The 18,472-nt window shown below is 44.0% G+C and overlaps 1 protein-coding gene across 3 annotated transcripts in view; it reads left to right on the top strand.

Annotated features, from left to right (window-relative positions):
* The window catches only part of PPP2R2B (protein phosphatase 2 regulatory subunit Bbeta), a 421,403-nt gene that overhangs the window by 341,696 nt on the left and 61,235 nt on the right, over positions 1-18,472 (top strand). For all 3 annotated transcript variants that reach the window (XM_040406218.1, XM_040406236.1, XM_040406226.1), the window contains exons 3-4: positions 1,727-1,892; positions 8,773-8,885. In XM_040406218.1, the coding sequence (XP_040262152.1) occupies positions 1,727-1,892; positions 8,773-8,885 (279 nt within the window). The remainder of the gene's footprint in view (positions 1-1,726; positions 1,893-8,772; positions 8,886-18,472) is intronic.

The raw sequence follows: 18,472 nt of genomic DNA, 5'->3' as shown, positions 1-18,472 counted from the left end.
TCTGAATACCGTCGCAGAATTTTTTTTTTTCAATTTCACTCCACAAAGAATTTTTTCCCGTTTTACAATACAAGATATGGTAAATTAACTGGTGCCATTAAAAAATACAACTTGTCACGCAAAAATAAGTCCTCATATGGTTATGTAAATAAAACATTTAAAAAAGTTGTGGCTTTCTGAAGGTAGAAAGGAAAAAACACAAAAACTAAAATTGGTCTGGTCCTTAAAGGGGTTGTCTGGGTTCAGAACTGAACCCGGACATACCTATAATTTCACTCAGGCAGCCCCCCTGATGTTAGCATCGGAGCATTTCATGTGCAGGGCAAGGGCTCTTTTATTTACAATAACACACTGCCGGGCGGAGGCTTCCGCCCAGCAGTGTGTTCGGTGACGTCACTGGCTCTGATGGGCGGGCTTTAGCGCTGCTCTAGTCGTTTTACAGGCTAGGGCAGCACTAAGCCCTGCCCATCAGTGCCGGTGTCGGGCTCACTGCTGGGCGGAAGCCTCCGCCTGGCAGCCCTTTGGAGAGCCCGGAACTCCAGAAAATGCCTTTAGCACAGGGCAAAGGAGAGCATCGGAGCATGAACTGCTCCGATACTCAAGTCTGGGGGGCTGCCTGGGTGAAAACGGAGGTATGTCCGGGTTCAGCTCTGAACCTGAACAACCCCTTTAAAGGGATAAAATTTTTACAGAATGTCTCCCGGCTCCATTGGAAAACATTCTATTTATTTTGTGTTGCATAGTGTAGTATGTTGTGCTATGCCTTTAGGTTTTTTGTCAGTAGAATGATGGATCTATAGTTGTCAACATTTATGATTTACAGCTTTCTGCATTTCTATGCATATTTATATATATTTTTTCCTCAGTCTGTCCTGAATAGGAGGGGACCAAAAAGTAGAGGTTAAAATCAATGACAGCGGTTAATAATTTAACGGCTGAAACTCGAATTTCTGACGCAATGTGTCAGTAGATCTACATGCATCGCGTTCATTATCTTGCATAGATTTATTTTTATGCTGCATATGCGTTAGCTGCAGAATCCTCCTATAAAGAGGCGTTTACTTGCCAGCCTACTACTGGTGAAATACCCATCTGTCAAGATTAGTTGGGGGAAAATAAAATGTGTAATTGAATTTTTGTTAGTATTTTTCTGCCCCTTTTAATAAGCATAATTATAAATGCTTTCTATAAATGCTTTAGTTAGTATTACAAAAAGAACAAAAAAAAGTAGAACGTCTGACAGCATAATTTGCCCTGAAACATTGTAGTTGCTTATTAGCCGCCTTAATTAGAATAATGATTAGTAATGTTACTTACTGTGTTTTAACTGGTGAGAATAAATTAGCACGTATACTATGGCGATTTTTTATTTTTTTTTCTCTGTGCAATTCAGAGGTATGGAGCTCTACTGCAATTCAGAGGTATGGAGATCTACTACAGTTGTGTACTTTACAAAACCTACAAAAAATGCCAGACTGCTTATGATGAATTGATACAAACATGATTAAAAGAAAGTATGGTGCAGGAGATAAAAAAGAGAGACGACATCACTGGAGGAAACATACAGCGGATGCATGTCCATACATCAGTCCATCAATGCAATACATAGGAAGATAAAGTGCAAATGCAAACAAATTATCTGTAATCAAAAGGACATTGGACAATTACCCATACTGCGTCTCGTGACTGAATGATCTTTCTAAAAGAATATCTTTTTCTCTGACAGAGTAAGAATCAACCTCACAGAAGAGGAGAGTATAATGTTTACAGCACTTTCCAGAGCCACGAGCCAGAATTCGATTACTTGAAAAGTTTAGAGATAGAAGAAAAAATAAACAAGATAAGATGGCTTCCTCAGCAGAATGCCGCATATTTTCTGCTGTCCACTAATGGTAAGTGCATTAGTTACAATGTTCTTTACCGTTGCTGATTGGCAATGGCAGATTATAATATGGGCAGTTTGGGTGGCTGCCCAAAGTTCTTAGGAAAGGGGGACCCACAGCCACCCATAACTTTCATGCAAATTTTGGTCTTATCACTGTTTTTGTCTTGAATCTTGGCTAAACCATAGTAAGGTTGAAGGATTTTCAGATGGTTACGTGACCTTAGAAGGTCTTCAAGCTACAATAAAGAACAGCAAGGAGGTAGAGGTGGAGCTGCTGAATAAATGTATGCGGTCTGGTGTCTGTTATTGGGTGCTTTAGTGTCTAAATTTATTTAAGGGTCTTCCCTGGGTGAGTATTTAGGGGGACTGGGGTCTCAATTTATATGTGGCTCAGTATTCAGTGGGTCTGCCCTCGGTTTATGAGACTGACGTAAACAGTGCTCTGTCAGTCCCACAGAGTGAATGGAGCAGTGGACCAACCTTCATACCGTATTACTGCCCTATTCAGACAGAAGACATCTCTTCTCAGGATCACACGGAGAACGGTCATTTATCTCCTATCCTGGTATTCTAATACATTCGGAAAGTCTTCAGACCCTTTCACTTTTTTCAAATTTAATTATGTTGCAGCCTTGTGTTAAAAATAAAATAAAAAATCAAGTCTATCCCCAACGATCTGCAGTCTGCCAAAATGTTTTTAAATTTTGTTAAAGAAAAACCAAAGTTTTGCATGAACATAAGTATGCATACCCTTTTCTATTACACTTGACATTTATCTCTGGGGGTCTCCAATTTCTCTTGATCATCTTTCATATGTACACCTTGATTGGAGTGCTCCTGTGGTAAATTCATTTAATTGGATATAATTTGGAAAGACGCACAGTCAATTGAGCAGACGATTGTCGGGAGGGAAGCATTCCTTCCCAACAATCGTCTGCTTATTAGTGCAGTGATCTCCTCCACAGTATGGGAAGGAGCAATCGCTCATGCCATTGTTTGTGGGCAGCAGAATGCTGCTTAGATGGCACGATATGCTGCCGGCAAACAATGATTTAGTTGACCGCATGAGCGATCCTATTGTCCAATGAACAAGTGTTTCAGGTAATCGGCGGCACCTTTACATAGGCACGAGCATTCGTATGAACAATAGTTATCAATAATGTACCCGATGTTCAGGCAAGGTAAAGGGGACTTTAGGGACAACTCTGTGAATCTCCTTGAGTGGTCCAGCCAGAGCCATGACTTCAACCCAATTGATCATCTTTGGAGAGACCTGACGGACCCCATCCAATCTGATAGAACTGAAGAGGATCTGCAGGGAAGAATGTCAGAAGATCTGCAAATCCAGTTGTGTAAACCTTGTGGCACAATACCCAAGAAGACTGGAGACTGTAATTGCTGCCAAAGGTTCTTTAAGTTCTGAGTAAAGGGTCTGAATACTTAGGTCAATGGAAGATTAACCCCTTTTAAGGGATGTTCACATTCTGGATACATTCTCTCCTTATTAGGCCTCCTGCACACGAACGTATTTTTTTGCGGTCTGCAAAAACGGGTCCCGTTTTTCCGTGATCCGTGACCGTTTTTTCGTCCGTGGGTCTTCCTTGATTTTTGGAGGATCCACGGACATGAAAAAAAAGTCGTTTTGGTGTCCGCCTGGCCGTGCGGAGCCAAACGGATCCGTCCTGAATTACAATGCAAGTCAATGGGGACGGATCCGTTTGACGTTGACACAATATGGTGCCATTTCAAACGGATCCGTCCCCATTGACTTTCAATGTAAAGTCTGGAGTCCCTTTTATACCATTGGATCGGAGTTTTCTCCAATCCGATGGTATATTTTAACTTGAAGCGTCCCCATCACCATGGGAACGCCTCTATGTTAGAATATACTGTCGGATATGAGTTAGATCGTGAAACCTCATTTCCGACAGTATATTCTAACACAGAGGCGTTCCCATGGTGATGGGGACGCTTCTAGTTAGAATATACTACAAACTGTGTACATGACTGCCCCCTGCTGCCTAGCAGCATCCGATCTCTTACAGGGGGCTGTGATCAGCACAATTAACTCTTCAGGTGCCGCACCTGAAGGGGTTAATTGTGCTATCATATCCCCCTGTAAGAGATCAGGGCTGCCAGGCAGCAGGGGGCAGACCCCCCCTCCCCCCTCCCCAGTTTGAATATCATTGGTGGCCAGTGCGGCCCCCCCTTCCTCCCTCTATTGTAATAAATCGTTGGTGGCACAGTGTGCGCCCCCCCCCCCTTCCTCCCTCTATTGTAATAATTCGTTGGTGGCACAGTGTGCGCCCCCCCCCCCCTTCCTCCCTCTATTGTAATCGTTGGTGGCACAGTGTGCGCCCCCCATTGGCCCCCCTCCCTCTATAGCATTAACAACATTGGTGGCCAGTGTGCGGCCTCCCATCTACCCCCCCCCCCCCCCCCCGATCATTGGTGGCAGCGGGTTACTAGCAATAGTACAATAGTAAAAGATTCATACTTACCTGGGAGCTGCGATGTCTGCTTCCGGCCGGGAGCTCCCCCTACTGGTAAGTTACAGTTCATTTAGCAATGACACTTACCAGTAGGTGGAGCTCCCGGCCGGACACGAACATCGCAGCAGCCGGTAAGTATGAATCTTCTACTATTGTACTATTGCTAAGTAACCATGGCAACCAGCGTCCTGGTTGCCATGGTTACCGATCGGAGCCCCAGCGATTAAACTGGGACTCCGATCGGAACTCCGCTGCCACCAATGATGGGGGGGGGGGGGGGGGGAGATGGGAGGCCGCACACTGGCCACCAATGTTGTTAATGCTATAGAGGGATGGGGGGCGCACACTGTGCCACCAACGATTTATTACAATAGAGGAAGGGGGGGGGGCGCACACTGTGCCACCAACGAATAATTACAATAGAGGGAGGGGGGGGGGGGGCCGCACTGGCCACCAATGATATTTAAACTGGGGAGGGGGGGGAGGGTCTGCCCCCTGCTGCCTGGCAGCCCTGATCTCTTATAGGGGGCCGTGATCAGCACAATTAACCCCTTCAGGTGCCGCACCTGAAGGGGTTAATTGTGCTGATCACGGCCCCCTGTAAGAGATCGGGTGCTGCCAGGCAGCAGGGGGCAGTCTTGTACACAGTTTGTAGTGTATTCTAACTAGAAGCGTCCCCATCACCATGGGAACGCTTCTGTGTTAGAATATACTGTCGGTTCTGAGTTTTCACGAAGTGAAAACTCAGCTTTGAAAAAGCTTTTATGCAGACGGATCTTCGGATCCGTCTGTATAAAAACTAACCTACGGCCACGGATCACTGACACGGATACCAATCTTGTGTGCATCCGTGTTCTTTCACGGACCCATTGACTTGAATGGGTCCGTGAACCGTTGGCCGTGAAAAAAATAGGACAGGTCATATTTTTTTCACGGCCAGTAAACACGGATCACGGATGCGGCTGCAAAACGGTGCATTTTCCGATTTTTCCACGGACCCATTGAAAGTCAATGGGTCCGCGAAAAAAAGCGGAAAACGGCACAACGGCCACGGGTGCACACAACGGTCGTGTGCAGGAGGCCTTACTCTCATGTGTCACTATGGGTTTAACTGACCCAAACTCACGGAGTCATATGTCCCTATAACGCTGTAAGTGCAGTCACACAGTGACATATACGAGTGATACGTCCAGAATACACTTGTACAAATAGCCCTTAGTGAGGATATATTTTTTTCCCCTTGTTCTGTGCCCAAATTCCCGAGATTAAGCCTTTTCTGAAACCTACTGTATGCCTCTGTATAATTATTGCGCCCTGAAAGCTTGGAATCCGTCAGTCATAAGTTAGCAGGTAGTCAGTTCATCATTTTAATACGATTCGCAGGCTTCTTAAATATGTTCAGAGGGGGAAAACACATTGTGAGAGAATAAAGATTAATTACATGGTGTAATGTTTTCTTAATTGAGTTTTTAAATAGTTTTTGATTAACAAGGGTATTATCGCCACAATCAGAATGACATTTTCAGCACCAGCAGGAAATTAAAATGATTCTTTTTAAATGTACCATGTGATTGCATTCGTGCCAACTCTCTAAATGGGACTTGTTCAGCCAAGTGGGCCATGAGACAAATGAATGGGGGATGAAAATGATTTTGGACTATTTCATCTGGTGATATGATATAAAATAATGTATTGAGTTGCTCGGTGAAATACCTCCTATACTGCTGTTCATCCGAATACAATGTGCACGGCAATCTTTTAGATGGAGCTTGGTGAATTCTAACCCTCATTTTAAGACGGCTGGCTACTTTTTTGCACTTGAAAGTCAAATAGTCAGTAAATAATCTCAGTTTCTTGTTTCGCGGAGCGTTTGTTGGATCAAAAGGACTAGTTTTAAAGATCAAAGCAGGCTTAAGGGCTCATGCTCACGAGTGTAAGCGCTCAGTGCCCGTGCTGCAGACCGCAAATTGCGGTCCACAATGCACGGGCATGACCATGGGGCAGCTGCATGCGGATTGCGGACCCATTCACTTGAATGGGGTCCGCGATCCGCATCCGATGGTCCGCACCGCAAAAAAGTAGTGCATGCACTACTTTTTTGCCGAACGGAACACCACACAAGCACTCCGTAGTGCGTCCGTTCCGTGGTTCCGTTCCATTCCGCACCGCATCTCCAGATTTGCAGACTCGTTCAAGTCAATGTGCCGGTGCCCCATATATAGCGGACTCGCTGGGCGGGGCAACGGCTGTGGGCATGAGCCCTAAACAAAAGTCTCCATCCTGTCTAAGGGCAGATAATCTGACGATAATGAGCGCTGATCAATAATAACGGTAGTCAGTCGGTGCTAGTTTAGGGTGCGGCTACATGCGGTGACGTGTCATGTGACAGCAAGTCGCAGAAAAGTCACGTGAAACAAAAGGGTATTGCTACATTGCAATATTTCATATAATGTATTTCAATGGTGTCGTAATGCTGTGACGTTGACTTGGATGTTTTTTTGCATCAGTCGCACATTACGTTCAATTTTGCGTGACTTTCTTGTTGCAGAACACATGTCGCTGTGTAGCTGGCTGTACCTTTTTTATTTTTTATTTTTTTTATATGATTTAAATGCATCCTTCATCGGGAATACATTCGGACAAGCCTGTATTCATTTTCATTATTGTCGCCCTGTTTACATTCAGGGAAGTGCTGCCAACAAACGATCATTTTTATGCAGCATTTTTCTGCCATATGTTTACCAGAATCTCAAGATAATACTGCATGCTTCATATGTTTTAAAACAAAAAATGACATTCATATTTATAAATGCTGAAAAATAAGTGTGTATAAAGAAGTTCTTAAAGGTGTGCTCAAGAAAATGCTGTTCATGGAGATATATTGAGGATCCACAAAACTCGGATGCCGCCCGCATGTGTTCCGCAATTGGCGGAACGTGCGGCCCATTATTGAAATGTTTATTCTAATTCCGCAGAACAGACAAGAATAGGACCTTTTTTTGCAGGGCCACGGAACGGAGCAACAGAGCTGCAGTTTTTGCAGCTCGGATGTGGACCTATTCACTTCAACAGGGCTGCAAAAGATGCGGACAGAACTCTGTTGCAGTGAATGGGTCCACATCCGAGCTGCAAAAAGTGCGGTTCGGATGCGAACTCTAACAATAATTGTGTGCATGAGGCCTTAGACAACCCCTTTAATCTAATGTGTATGGCCAGCTATAAGGGCCATAAAAGCCATGTAATGTAAAGATAATAACCTTTACCTGGTTTTCAGAATGCTCCCGACACAGTTAACAATACCGTAGATGAGTTTTCTACTGGTTACACTTTAGTTTAATACAATTAAAATCTCTATACATTTTTATAATTCAGCAACTGTTCCACAGTTGTCTCCAAATTTTCCAAAGAGCTATTCACTTTATAAAAAAAAGAAAGAAACACAAATGCACAATGAAAAAGCGTTCATCTGTTGTGCAGTGCATTGGATGCACGGCCATGATGCAAAATATTCATCCAACATGATGTCAAAGGATGCGCTAGTTGGCAGCAGGCTACTAACTGGGGTATCCTATAACTACGTAAAATGCCAGCTTTTGTGTCCATTGTCCAACCTCAGAGCTGAACCCGGACATAAGCTCCCATTCACTCATTTACCATGTATGAGTGGAGCCTCGGAGCATTTCTAGCCCTGATGCTCCCCCTTTACCTGCGCTGCATTCTTTACTACCAGGCTTCACAACAGAGATTTCCGCCTAGCAGTGATCCCGGTGACTTCACCGGCACAAATGAGCAGTCTTTAGCGCTACCCTTGGCTGTGTTAAAGGCTAGGGCAGTGTGAAAGACCACCCTTTAGTGCCGATGACGTCACCAGGCTAACTGCTAGGCGAAAGCTTCCGCCAAGCATACAGCGAAAAAGCCGGGTACATCGCCGGCAGTAAACAAACAGCCCTTGTCCTGTGCAGGGAAACGGGGGAGCATCGGAGCTAAAAATGCTCCGACAATACTCAGACATGATAAATAAGTGAACAGGAGCTTATGTCCGGGTTCAGCTCTGAACTCGGACAACACCTAAAATGCTGGAACCACTGTAGACTGATATTTACACATTTAGAGTGGCGGGCAGCAGTTCCGGGAGAAGTACTGTCATAACATGCATACAGTATAAATGGAATTTATAGTTGTGTGGACAGTAATTAATTTGTGTCCTCTATAAAAACTGTTCCGAACCCTGACAACCATTGTGGTTGTCATTCATGTTTAAACAATCTCTCAGTGGGACATCTCATAAAAAAAATTAAAAATTCCCGTTACCTTATTCTCAGACATGTTCTCCTATCCACCCATGACTCAGACAAGAAGCAGCTGCTTAATTTATTTTGTGTTTTTTATATGCAGATAAAACCGTAAAGTTATGGAAAGTGAGTGAACGAGACAAGAGACCGGAAGGTTATAACCTAAAGGATGAAGAAGGAAGGCTGCGTGACCCATGCACAATAACTTCATTACGAGTAAGAACATTACTGTGAATTTAACTCTTGAGGTTACAAAAATGGGTTTCTTTTATGGTGATTTTCTCTGGTACAAATTGGATGGTAACAGCTGCGGGCTTTTGTGCAGAAATCAAAAGGAATTGAACAGTTTGATCCCAGTTGGTTGGTGTGTTTCCTCAGATCTTTGATATAATATGCAATTACTCTAATTTTAATCAGTACTGGAGCTCTGTATTGCAACACATTTCAAGGCCATCACACTTGCCGCTATATGTACCTGTGTTTTTGCTATAATTATCTGATTGCTTCATTTTCATTGTTTGTTGGTAGGTCATACTAGTCATAGTCAACTATAAAGTTCGATGCGTGATGTCTATGACTAGATTATTCTCACGTCTTGTTATAACTGTCCTCTTGCTCTCGCTTGTGTCCCAAAAACTCATCAATACTCCAGGACCAGCATTCACTTGAATGGGTCTGCAGTCCCGATGATGCGGTGTGGAACAAAGGCATGGATCAGAAGCCCATGGAAGCACTACAGAGTTTTTCTGTGGGTTTTCTGTCCGTGCCTCCGTACCACATGCCTTACCTTTTTTGCGTGCGGCTCGTCGGATGCAGATGGTGGGGACATGGTCAGTGCCTGTGCATTGCACACCGCAATTTGCGATCTGCACCACAGGCGCAGCTGGCACACGATCGTGTGCATTAGCCATTAGGCCTTATGCACACAGCCGTTGGGCGGCCATGGCCATATTGCGGCATCACGGATGCGGACCCATTCACTTGAGATGCGGAACACCGGAAGCACTACGGAGTGCTTCTGTGGTGTTTCTTTCCATTGTTCCGCACCGCAAATAAATATGACATGTCATATTTTTTTGCGGTGCGGACAGACCACGGACCCATTCAAGTTAAATGGGTCCGCCCCAATGCACGAAACGGCTGCACAATGGCCGTGTGCATGAAGCCTTAATCAGAGAATCAGTCTTCAGCGTTTTACTGAGTACTAAAGACACCTGTGTGTAAAATATGGAGGCTTCCTCCCTGCCTCTTGTCCCCACCCCAGCCCCTGACTTTATACATGTGCCCTTACTATCACAGCCCATCACCCTGCCTATCTGACTTGTTAGACTGAAGAGACTCTTTAGTAACGCTCAGTTACTAATTGCTAAGATGCCTCTTTAAAATACAATGACAGGCCTTTAATATCAAATTGGTAGGCATCTCGCTCCCAGCAGCCCCACTGGTCAGCTGATTGAAGTCCACGCGGCGAGTGATGTGGCCCTTTTGGTGTTTACCAAGCATGTATTTTGGAGCAGGTGTGTCTGGTATGGCAGCTCAGTCCTGTTCACTGAAATGGACCTGAGGAGCAGTGAGCAGCAATACCAAGAGAGGCCATCAGTACTGAAGTGTATTTCTATGTTTAAAAAATCACCCCCTCTTCAGCATTCTATAGATAGCTCAGCCAAAGGCACATAGGTCTAAAGTAACAGCAACCTCTTGACAGCTAAGTGGCCGTGTTGCCTTTCCCTGTCAGAACTCTTCTAGTCAAAGTGTAGACGACTGGCCATGTTCTCTAATACTATGTATACCTCCAGAAAAATAGCAGGAGAGGCCAAAAGCAGGTCATGGAGGAAAGGCAGCGAGCTCTTTAGCCTGCATTCAAATTCACCGAAGGGATGGATATCATCTTGGAAGCGTTCCACATAACAGATGTGACTACTGAGCCTGAGCTGCTGGAATGAGCCAAGTGTGATGAAGCTCATCTTGCCTGTCCTGCCCGTATTCCCCAGGGTGACAGCTTGCTGAGAGATCCCGCTAAGTCACACACACACACAACCCTGCTTAGACATGCACAGCAAAGGGAGCACAATGTGTGTTCTTAAATGCCACTCTCTCTAGTCTTTAGATCATTATATAAGATTTCAGAATCTAGATCAACTCAATTCAATTTGAAATTCAATCTGTAATTGTAAGCCAAAGCCGGGCGGTAGAACCTACAGAGGAAAAGCATGATAGAGAGATTGGTGTTTCTTCTGTGTTTTGCACCCACTTCTAGTTTTCGCTAACAAATACACGTGCTACATACTTACCAGAATACTGCCGTGTGAATGAGGCCTTCCTATTATAGGAAAAAATGGTTTACCTAGGCTTGATCTGATTTGGAGGGAGTATACAGTAGCAAGGCAATGGCCTAAGGTGCTGAGGGAGTGCCATAAGGATACTGTGACTTGCCTGGGATCTTTAAAGGTGTTGTCACCTGGACCATTGGAGAATTATTGTTTGGATGTTAAGTAGGTGCAAGTCTCACCTCTGGGACCCACATCTATCTCTAGAAAGGCGTGCTCCAATTTTGGGAGAGCTCACCACGCATGTGCGGCTGCTGTCCATTAACTTCTATCGGAGCACTAAAAATAGCAGCATGCTCGGGTATTTTCGGAAGTCCCATAGAAATAAATGGAGAGTGCATCACCCAAGTGTGGCCACAGTTCCATTCACTTCTATGGAACTGCCAGAAATAGCCGAACCAGCGTTTGGCTATTTTCAGCACTCCCAAGGAAATTTATCTTTTTCTATTTAGCAGCTTTGTTCTACAGATATGTGCTGATTCCACTTCTTGGACCTGCACTTATCTGCCATTGGTGGCATATCCTAGCGATATGCCACCAATATTCGAGGTGAGACAACCCCTTTAACTACAAGGCTATGGCAGGGAAGTGAACCTTTTAAAGGGGTTGTCTGGGATTGGGGACATTGGTGTAATAGTACTAGAGTGATATATATATTTCACACATGCATGTCCTACCCTTGCCACACGTTTCTGAAGCCCCGTTTTGATACAGCAATTTATTGGCCGTATGTGACTATTTTTGTAAAATCAGTGACGTACCGGGTCCCTTGCAGGTGAGCGAAGCCTCTTCTTCCGCTTCGCAGGGAGCCTGGTGACGTCACTGTCAGCCTAAGTCATTATGTATAGTGCACGGAGGGGCAGTAACTAGGCTGGCAGACATCGCGCTAAACCGCACCCCTCCGGTCCGGTGACGTCACCGGGCATGGAGCTTTCTGAATAGAGGCAGATCACTATGCTACTTAGCATAGAATACTCCTCCCATGGGAGAGACAGAGCTAGGAGGAGTTTATGGGTGTAAATATGGAGGAGGAATATGTGCGGCTGGAGGCGGGATATGTATGAGGGGACGATGTGCGGCAGGAGGCTTAATATGTATGAGGGGGCGGGTGCAGGGACGAGTGAAAGACAGTAGAAACCAAGAGATGCCGCGCTGCGCTGGGACCCGCAGTGCGGCAGGAAGTCATCCTACACATAAACATCGATGTCAACAATCTGTTGGGGACCGTAGGAGCCATGTAGCAGTGTAAAAAACACCTAAAAACATCGGGGGACCCTTGACTCTGCTAGAAATAGTGAGTAAACTATTTTAAAAATAATAATTTTGATCCAAGACAACCCCTTTAAACAAGAACATATATGGATGGTGCCCGTGTGCCATCTGTTTTGCTCTCTTCACTTGAGAGAATGAGTCTTTAGAGAAAATTGGAGGTGGATGGTTCATGCCGTGTTTCTCTGCATGGACCGATTGTCTGTGCATAAAATAGCTCATGTGAATTGACCCATTGACTTTAATGGGTCAATGTTCAGTCCAGATACTACACTTGAACAGCACCAAGATGTGAAAATCATCTGTGTGAAGGGTAAGATTACACGGGTCATATATGCTGAAAATTAATTTTATCAATTTGGAAAAAATTCCGTCATTTAAATCTCCACCTTTTTATTTATCTATTAAAAATTTACTTGAACTTAAACTAAATGTGCTAAAGAATGCCATCAAGGCTTTAGCATCCAATCACAGAGCTGAACAATCATACCGCTCTTAGGCTTTTTGCAAGTGCAAATTTTCTGTGGTGTTTTGACACCTACAAATTTTATAAAACCACTTTTATTTTTTTATGGCTTTTTAGTGGTGTTTTTCTGTTAACACATTGGAATTGCATTTTTTTCAGGCTTTGTTTCCCTGTAGAGAAGGGGATAAAACAAACACTCGGAAAAATGTCATTGCTTCAACATGCAGCTTTAAAAAAAAAACACCAAACTGACAAAATAACCACAGTATGAAAAAAAAAAAAAGCATGTGTATGTATCCTTCATTTCATATTTCCCATTGACCTTCAGCTAACATATGAACCTGGCAGTTTTTCAGCAAAATAACACACACCAAAAGCCACGTGTGCAAAAGTGTTAATAAAACACTAAAAACTGTGTGTGAATCTACCTTTACAGCTTATAACCCTTTTATGCTTACAAGCTTCAATAGGAAAAGATCCTGAGAGCTCTGTAATGACCGCTGATAGCTGATGCTCATAGGCTTAAGCTCTGGGCTGCATGAAAACCCGAAATGCCCTTGTGTAAAGATGTAATTGCAGAGGAGAGGTTCCTAGAAGGCACCAGACACCTGTCTTTTGAGAGTAAGGACTCTCTCAGAAATGCCTGCTGTTCCTTGTGACCTTGGAGTGTTGCATGTCCTCACAGAACAGCCTGGCAGGTGGCTTCTGTCTTTTTGTGTGTGTAGAAGACATGATGTTATTTCATGTCGGGGATTATTATTGGAAGCCTGACCTTTTGATGTCTTTTGTGTAATGCCGTCCAAAATCACATGGAATTGTGACAGTCAAAAAAACATTACCTTATTACATCGGCCGCATAATGAGTTGAAAATGATTTTCTGTCTCTGCTGAGGTCAGTGAGAATCAGGGCTGAACCATCATAGGTCACAAAAATAAAGACTGCACTTTTTTAACTACATACACATGCTGAACACATCCTTTGCCATTAATAGATCCAATATATGCCAAAAAGTCCATTGCCATATACTGTATCTGGGCAGTATACAGAAGTACCGTATTTTTCGTTCCATAAGACGCACCCCTCCCAAAAGTGGGGGGAAATGGCAGTGCATCTTATGGGGCGAATGCTGCCATTTTTACTATGCACCACTAATACATCGCTGGCTGCGATGCTGCATAGCACGGCGATGTATCAGCAGGGAGAAAGAAGGGGCTGGAGGCCGGCGACTACTGTTGGAATCGTGGCGGGCCCGGTGCAGTCACTGTACTCTTACACCGGGCCCCGCCGCTCACAGCATTGTTCATATCTAAACTGTAATCATCCTTAACCTCTTGGTAACGTTAGTTAAAGTAGCTCTATCCTGTGTACTAGTACTTACTATCCAACTCCTTTAGCATGCAGGGCGGCCGGCAGCGTAACGTCACTCACTCACGTCACGCGCCTGCTCCTCCCACTTTATTAATTAAGCAGGCGGAGCAGGCGCATAACTTGAGTGAGTGACGTTACGCTGCCGGCCGCCCTGCATGCTATGGGAGTTTGATAGCAAGTACTAGTACACAGGATAGCGTTACTTTAACTAACATTACCATGAGGTTAAGGATGATTACAGTTTAGATATGAAGACTGCTGTGAGCGGGCCCTGTGTATTAGGGTACACTTATGGGGGGGATCTGTGGATGATAGATATATAAATAGCAGTGCCATCCACAGATCCCCCCCCTCCCCATAACAGTGCCATCCACAGATCCCCCCCTCCCCATAACCGTGCCATCCACAGATCCCCCCCCTCCCCATAACAGTGCCATCCACAGATCCCCCTCCCATAACAGTGCCATCCACAGATCCCCCTCCCCATAACAGTGCCATCCACAGATCCCCCTCCCCATAACATTGCCATCCACAGATCCCCCTCCCCATAACAGTGCCATCCACAGATCCCCCTCCCATAACAGTGCCACCCACAGATCCCCCTCCCCATAACAGTGCCACCCACAGATCCCCCTCCCCATAACAGTGTCATCCACAGACCACCATTAGTTCAAAACCCACCAAAAGCACAGCTTTTGGTTCAAAATATATTTTTTCTTATTTTCCTCCTCAAAAACCTAGGTGCATCTTATGGGCAGGTGTCTTATAGTGCGAAAAATACGGTAATTTGATTCCATTATTAACTAAGTTGAGGTTAAAAATTGTGATATGGCTCCAACTTGCTTTGTCCAGAGCTGATAGTCTCCTTGGTCAAGATGGTGATTCTGCCCCAGCAACTCTATATCCTTAGGAATTCACCTATATGGATAGAGGATGATTTTTTTAAGCTTATCGAGAGAATTATTAATGATTTGTTGTGGGGAAGAAAGAGGGTAAGGCTTAAATTGGGAGGTTTGAATGGATCCTGGCATCGTTGTTGTGCAATGAGCTGAGTATCATCTGGATCCCATGAGGTTTTGCAGACATTTTTGCCAATGCCTTTGGTTGTTTTCTAGGTAATTTGGCATAGGTACTATTTCTGCGCAGTCCCAAGAACCAGAAATTGTGAAGTATTGACATCCAAATAAGTATACATTCGGCAATGGAAAAGGATACATCATTGACTAGTTTTCAGATGCTGGTGGTAATGGCTTATTACTTTTTAGATTGTTGCCTTTGTTATGAGGTTAGTTTAGTGATTGGCTAAGCAGGCATCTCCTGCCGGTGCCTGGGTGTCGAAGCGGGACCAAGAAGTGGAGACCGTCAGGGACCCGGCAAATACTGGACCGCTGTGGCAGGAATCTGTGAGGTGAATCATGCTTTATTTTATTTTTTTAAACCATTCTGCCCCTTACCTAAAAAAAATAATAATAAAATGTTTAGACTGCCTGACAACCGATCTCTTTTCCCCTAGATGTACATATTGCTCCTTTTGTATTTAGTATTGTAGCTCAGCTCCTTTTACATTAATGGTTATTAGCTGTAACACCAGCTTCAGGCCTTGACCAAGAGTACCATGGTTTACAGGAAAAATGCAAACCCTTTTTTTTTTCTTAAAGGGAACCTGTCATGTGGATATTTGATTATAATCTAACTAATTATATACAATCATTAACTACTAAAAAGTGCCTTAGATGTATTCACTTACTGGTGTGACAGATGGTTACCTCATAATATACACACAAAGATGCCACATGCCGCATGCTAATGAGCTGATTTGAGTCCAGCGTGATGTCATTGAGTCCAGCGTTTATTTAATTCAGAGATATAGCCACTCCCCTGCCCACCTTCTGCTGATTCATATGGAAAAAAAAACTGTCAATCAGCAGCAGGTGGGCGGGGAGAGTCAGGAGCTCATAAATATTCATGACTCATCATTATCAGCTGGAGCTTTTCAATACAAGATGTTGGCAGATTGACTGGATCAATTAAAGAAAGTGACCCAGCATTGTGCTAAGAGAATCAATCACTTATTTATGTTGCCCTTAGTTAGGACACCATAAAACTGGTGACAGGTTTCCTTTAAATGTCATAAAACCCCTTTAACTTTCATTACATAAAGTAACATGGTGCACACACGTGAAGACTCAACAAAATTCAATGTTGTAGAAGGTCTTTTCAGACAATGGAGCCTTTGGGTTGTGATCTCTATAATAATACTTTAATGATCTACCACAGAGGGAGTTAAGCCACAAATCGAATCTATATATTATCCACTTGTTCTGACACCTGGGGATGTCACCTTGACTGCAATGATTGTAGATGGTCTTATCTCGCTGCACTTTGGCCATCTCATTTGGCAGCTCTGACAATGGGAAGCTAGGAGAAATGGAATCCGTAACCTTTTTCAGAGGAGAAAATGTAAATATTGGACCTCCGTACTGAAAAAGCTAAAATCTTGTTCTATAGAGCATGATAAATATATTAGGTCTATTTGTGTATATATATATATATATATATATATATATATATATATACATACACACACTGAACAAAAATATAAACGCAACACTTTCGGTTTTGCTCCCATTTTGCATGAGCTGAACTCAAAGATCTGAAACATTTTCTACATACACAAAAGACCCATTACTCTCAAATATTGTTCACAAATCTGTGTTAGTCAGCACTTCTCCTTTGCCGAGATAATCCATCTCACCTCACAGGTGTGGCATATCAAGGTGCTGATTAGACAGCATGAATATTGCACAGGTGTGCCTTAGCCTGCCCACAATAAAAGGCCGCTCTGAAATGTGCAGTTTGATCACAAAGCACAATGCCACAGATGTCGCAACATTTGAATGAGCGTGCAATTGGCATGATGACTGCAGGAATGTCTACCAGAGCTGTTGCTCGCGCAATAAATGTTCATTTCTCTACCATAAGCCGTCTCCAAAGGCGTTCCAGAGAATTTGACAGTACATCCATCCGGCCTCACAACCGCAGACCACGTGTAAGCACACCAGCCCAGGACCTCCACATCCAGCATGTTCACCTCCATGATCTTAGACCAGCCACCCAGACAGCTGCAGCAACAATCTGTTTGCATAACCAAAGAATTTCTGCACAAACTGTCAAACAGTCTCAGGGAAGCTCATCTGCATGCTCGTCGTCCTCATCGGGGTCTGGACCTGACTGCAGTTCGTCGTCGTAACCGTACTTGAGTGGGCAAATGCTCACATTCGATGGCATCTAGCACGGTTTTCACTGTTCAGGGCAGATGGCAGACAGCATGTGTGGCGTTGTTTGGGTGAGCGGTTTGCTGATGTCAAAGTTGTGGATCGAGTGACCCATGGTGGCGGTGGGGTTATGGTATGGGCAGGCGTATGTTATGGACAACGAACACAGGTGCATTTTATTGATGGCATTTTGAATGCACAGAGATACCGTGACGAGATCCTGAGGCCCATTGTTGTGCCATTCATCCACGACCATCACCTCATGTTGCAGCATGATAATGCACTGCCCCATATTGCAAGGACCTGTACACAATTCCTGGAAGCTGAAAACATCCCAGTTCTTGCATGGTCAGCGAGTCATGAGTAAGGGCTAAGATTGTATTGTGCCCGAAACATGTAGACCTGCATTCCTGTACCTGGATTTTATACTGAATATTGAATAAAGCCTTTGGATTACCACGAATACAAGCTGGACCAACCAATTTATTTTCTTCTTGCATGGTCAGCATACTCACCGGACATGTCACTCATTAAGCATGTTTGGCATGCTCTGGATCGGCGTATACGATAGCGTGTTCCAGTTCCTGACAATATTCTGCAACTTCGCACAGCTATTGAAGAGGAGTGGACCAACATTCCACAGGCCAAAATCAACAACCTGATCAACTCTATGCGACGGAGATGTGTTTCACTGCGTGAGGCAAATGGTGGCCAAACCAGATACTGACTGGTTTTCCGTACCCCCCCCAGTAATGCAAAACTGTGCACATTTCAGAGTAGTCTTTTATTGTGGGCAGTCTAAAGCACATCTGTGCAATATTCATGCTGTCTAATCAGCACCTTGATATACCACACCTGTGAGGTGGGATGGATTATCTCAGCAAAGGAGAAGTGCTCACTAACACAGATTTAGACAGATTTGTGAACAATATTTGAGAGTAATGGGTCTTTCTTGTATGTAGAAAATGTTTGAGTTTAGCTCATGCAAAATGGGAGCAAAACCAAAAGTGTTGGGTTTATATTTTTGTTCAGTGTGTGTGTATGTGTATATATATATATATATATATATATATATATATATATGAGTAAAAAACCAC

This window comes from Bufo bufo, chromosome 1, assembly GCF_905171765.1.
Source record: "Bufo bufo chromosome 1, aBufBuf1.1, whole genome shotgun sequence".
In the NCBI taxonomy this organism is placed as follows: Eukaryota; Metazoa; Chordata; class Amphibia; order Anura; family Bufonidae; genus Bufo; species Bufo bufo.
Note: the sequence above shows the minus strand (reverse complement) of the source record. Positions and strands in the feature narration are given on the sequence as shown.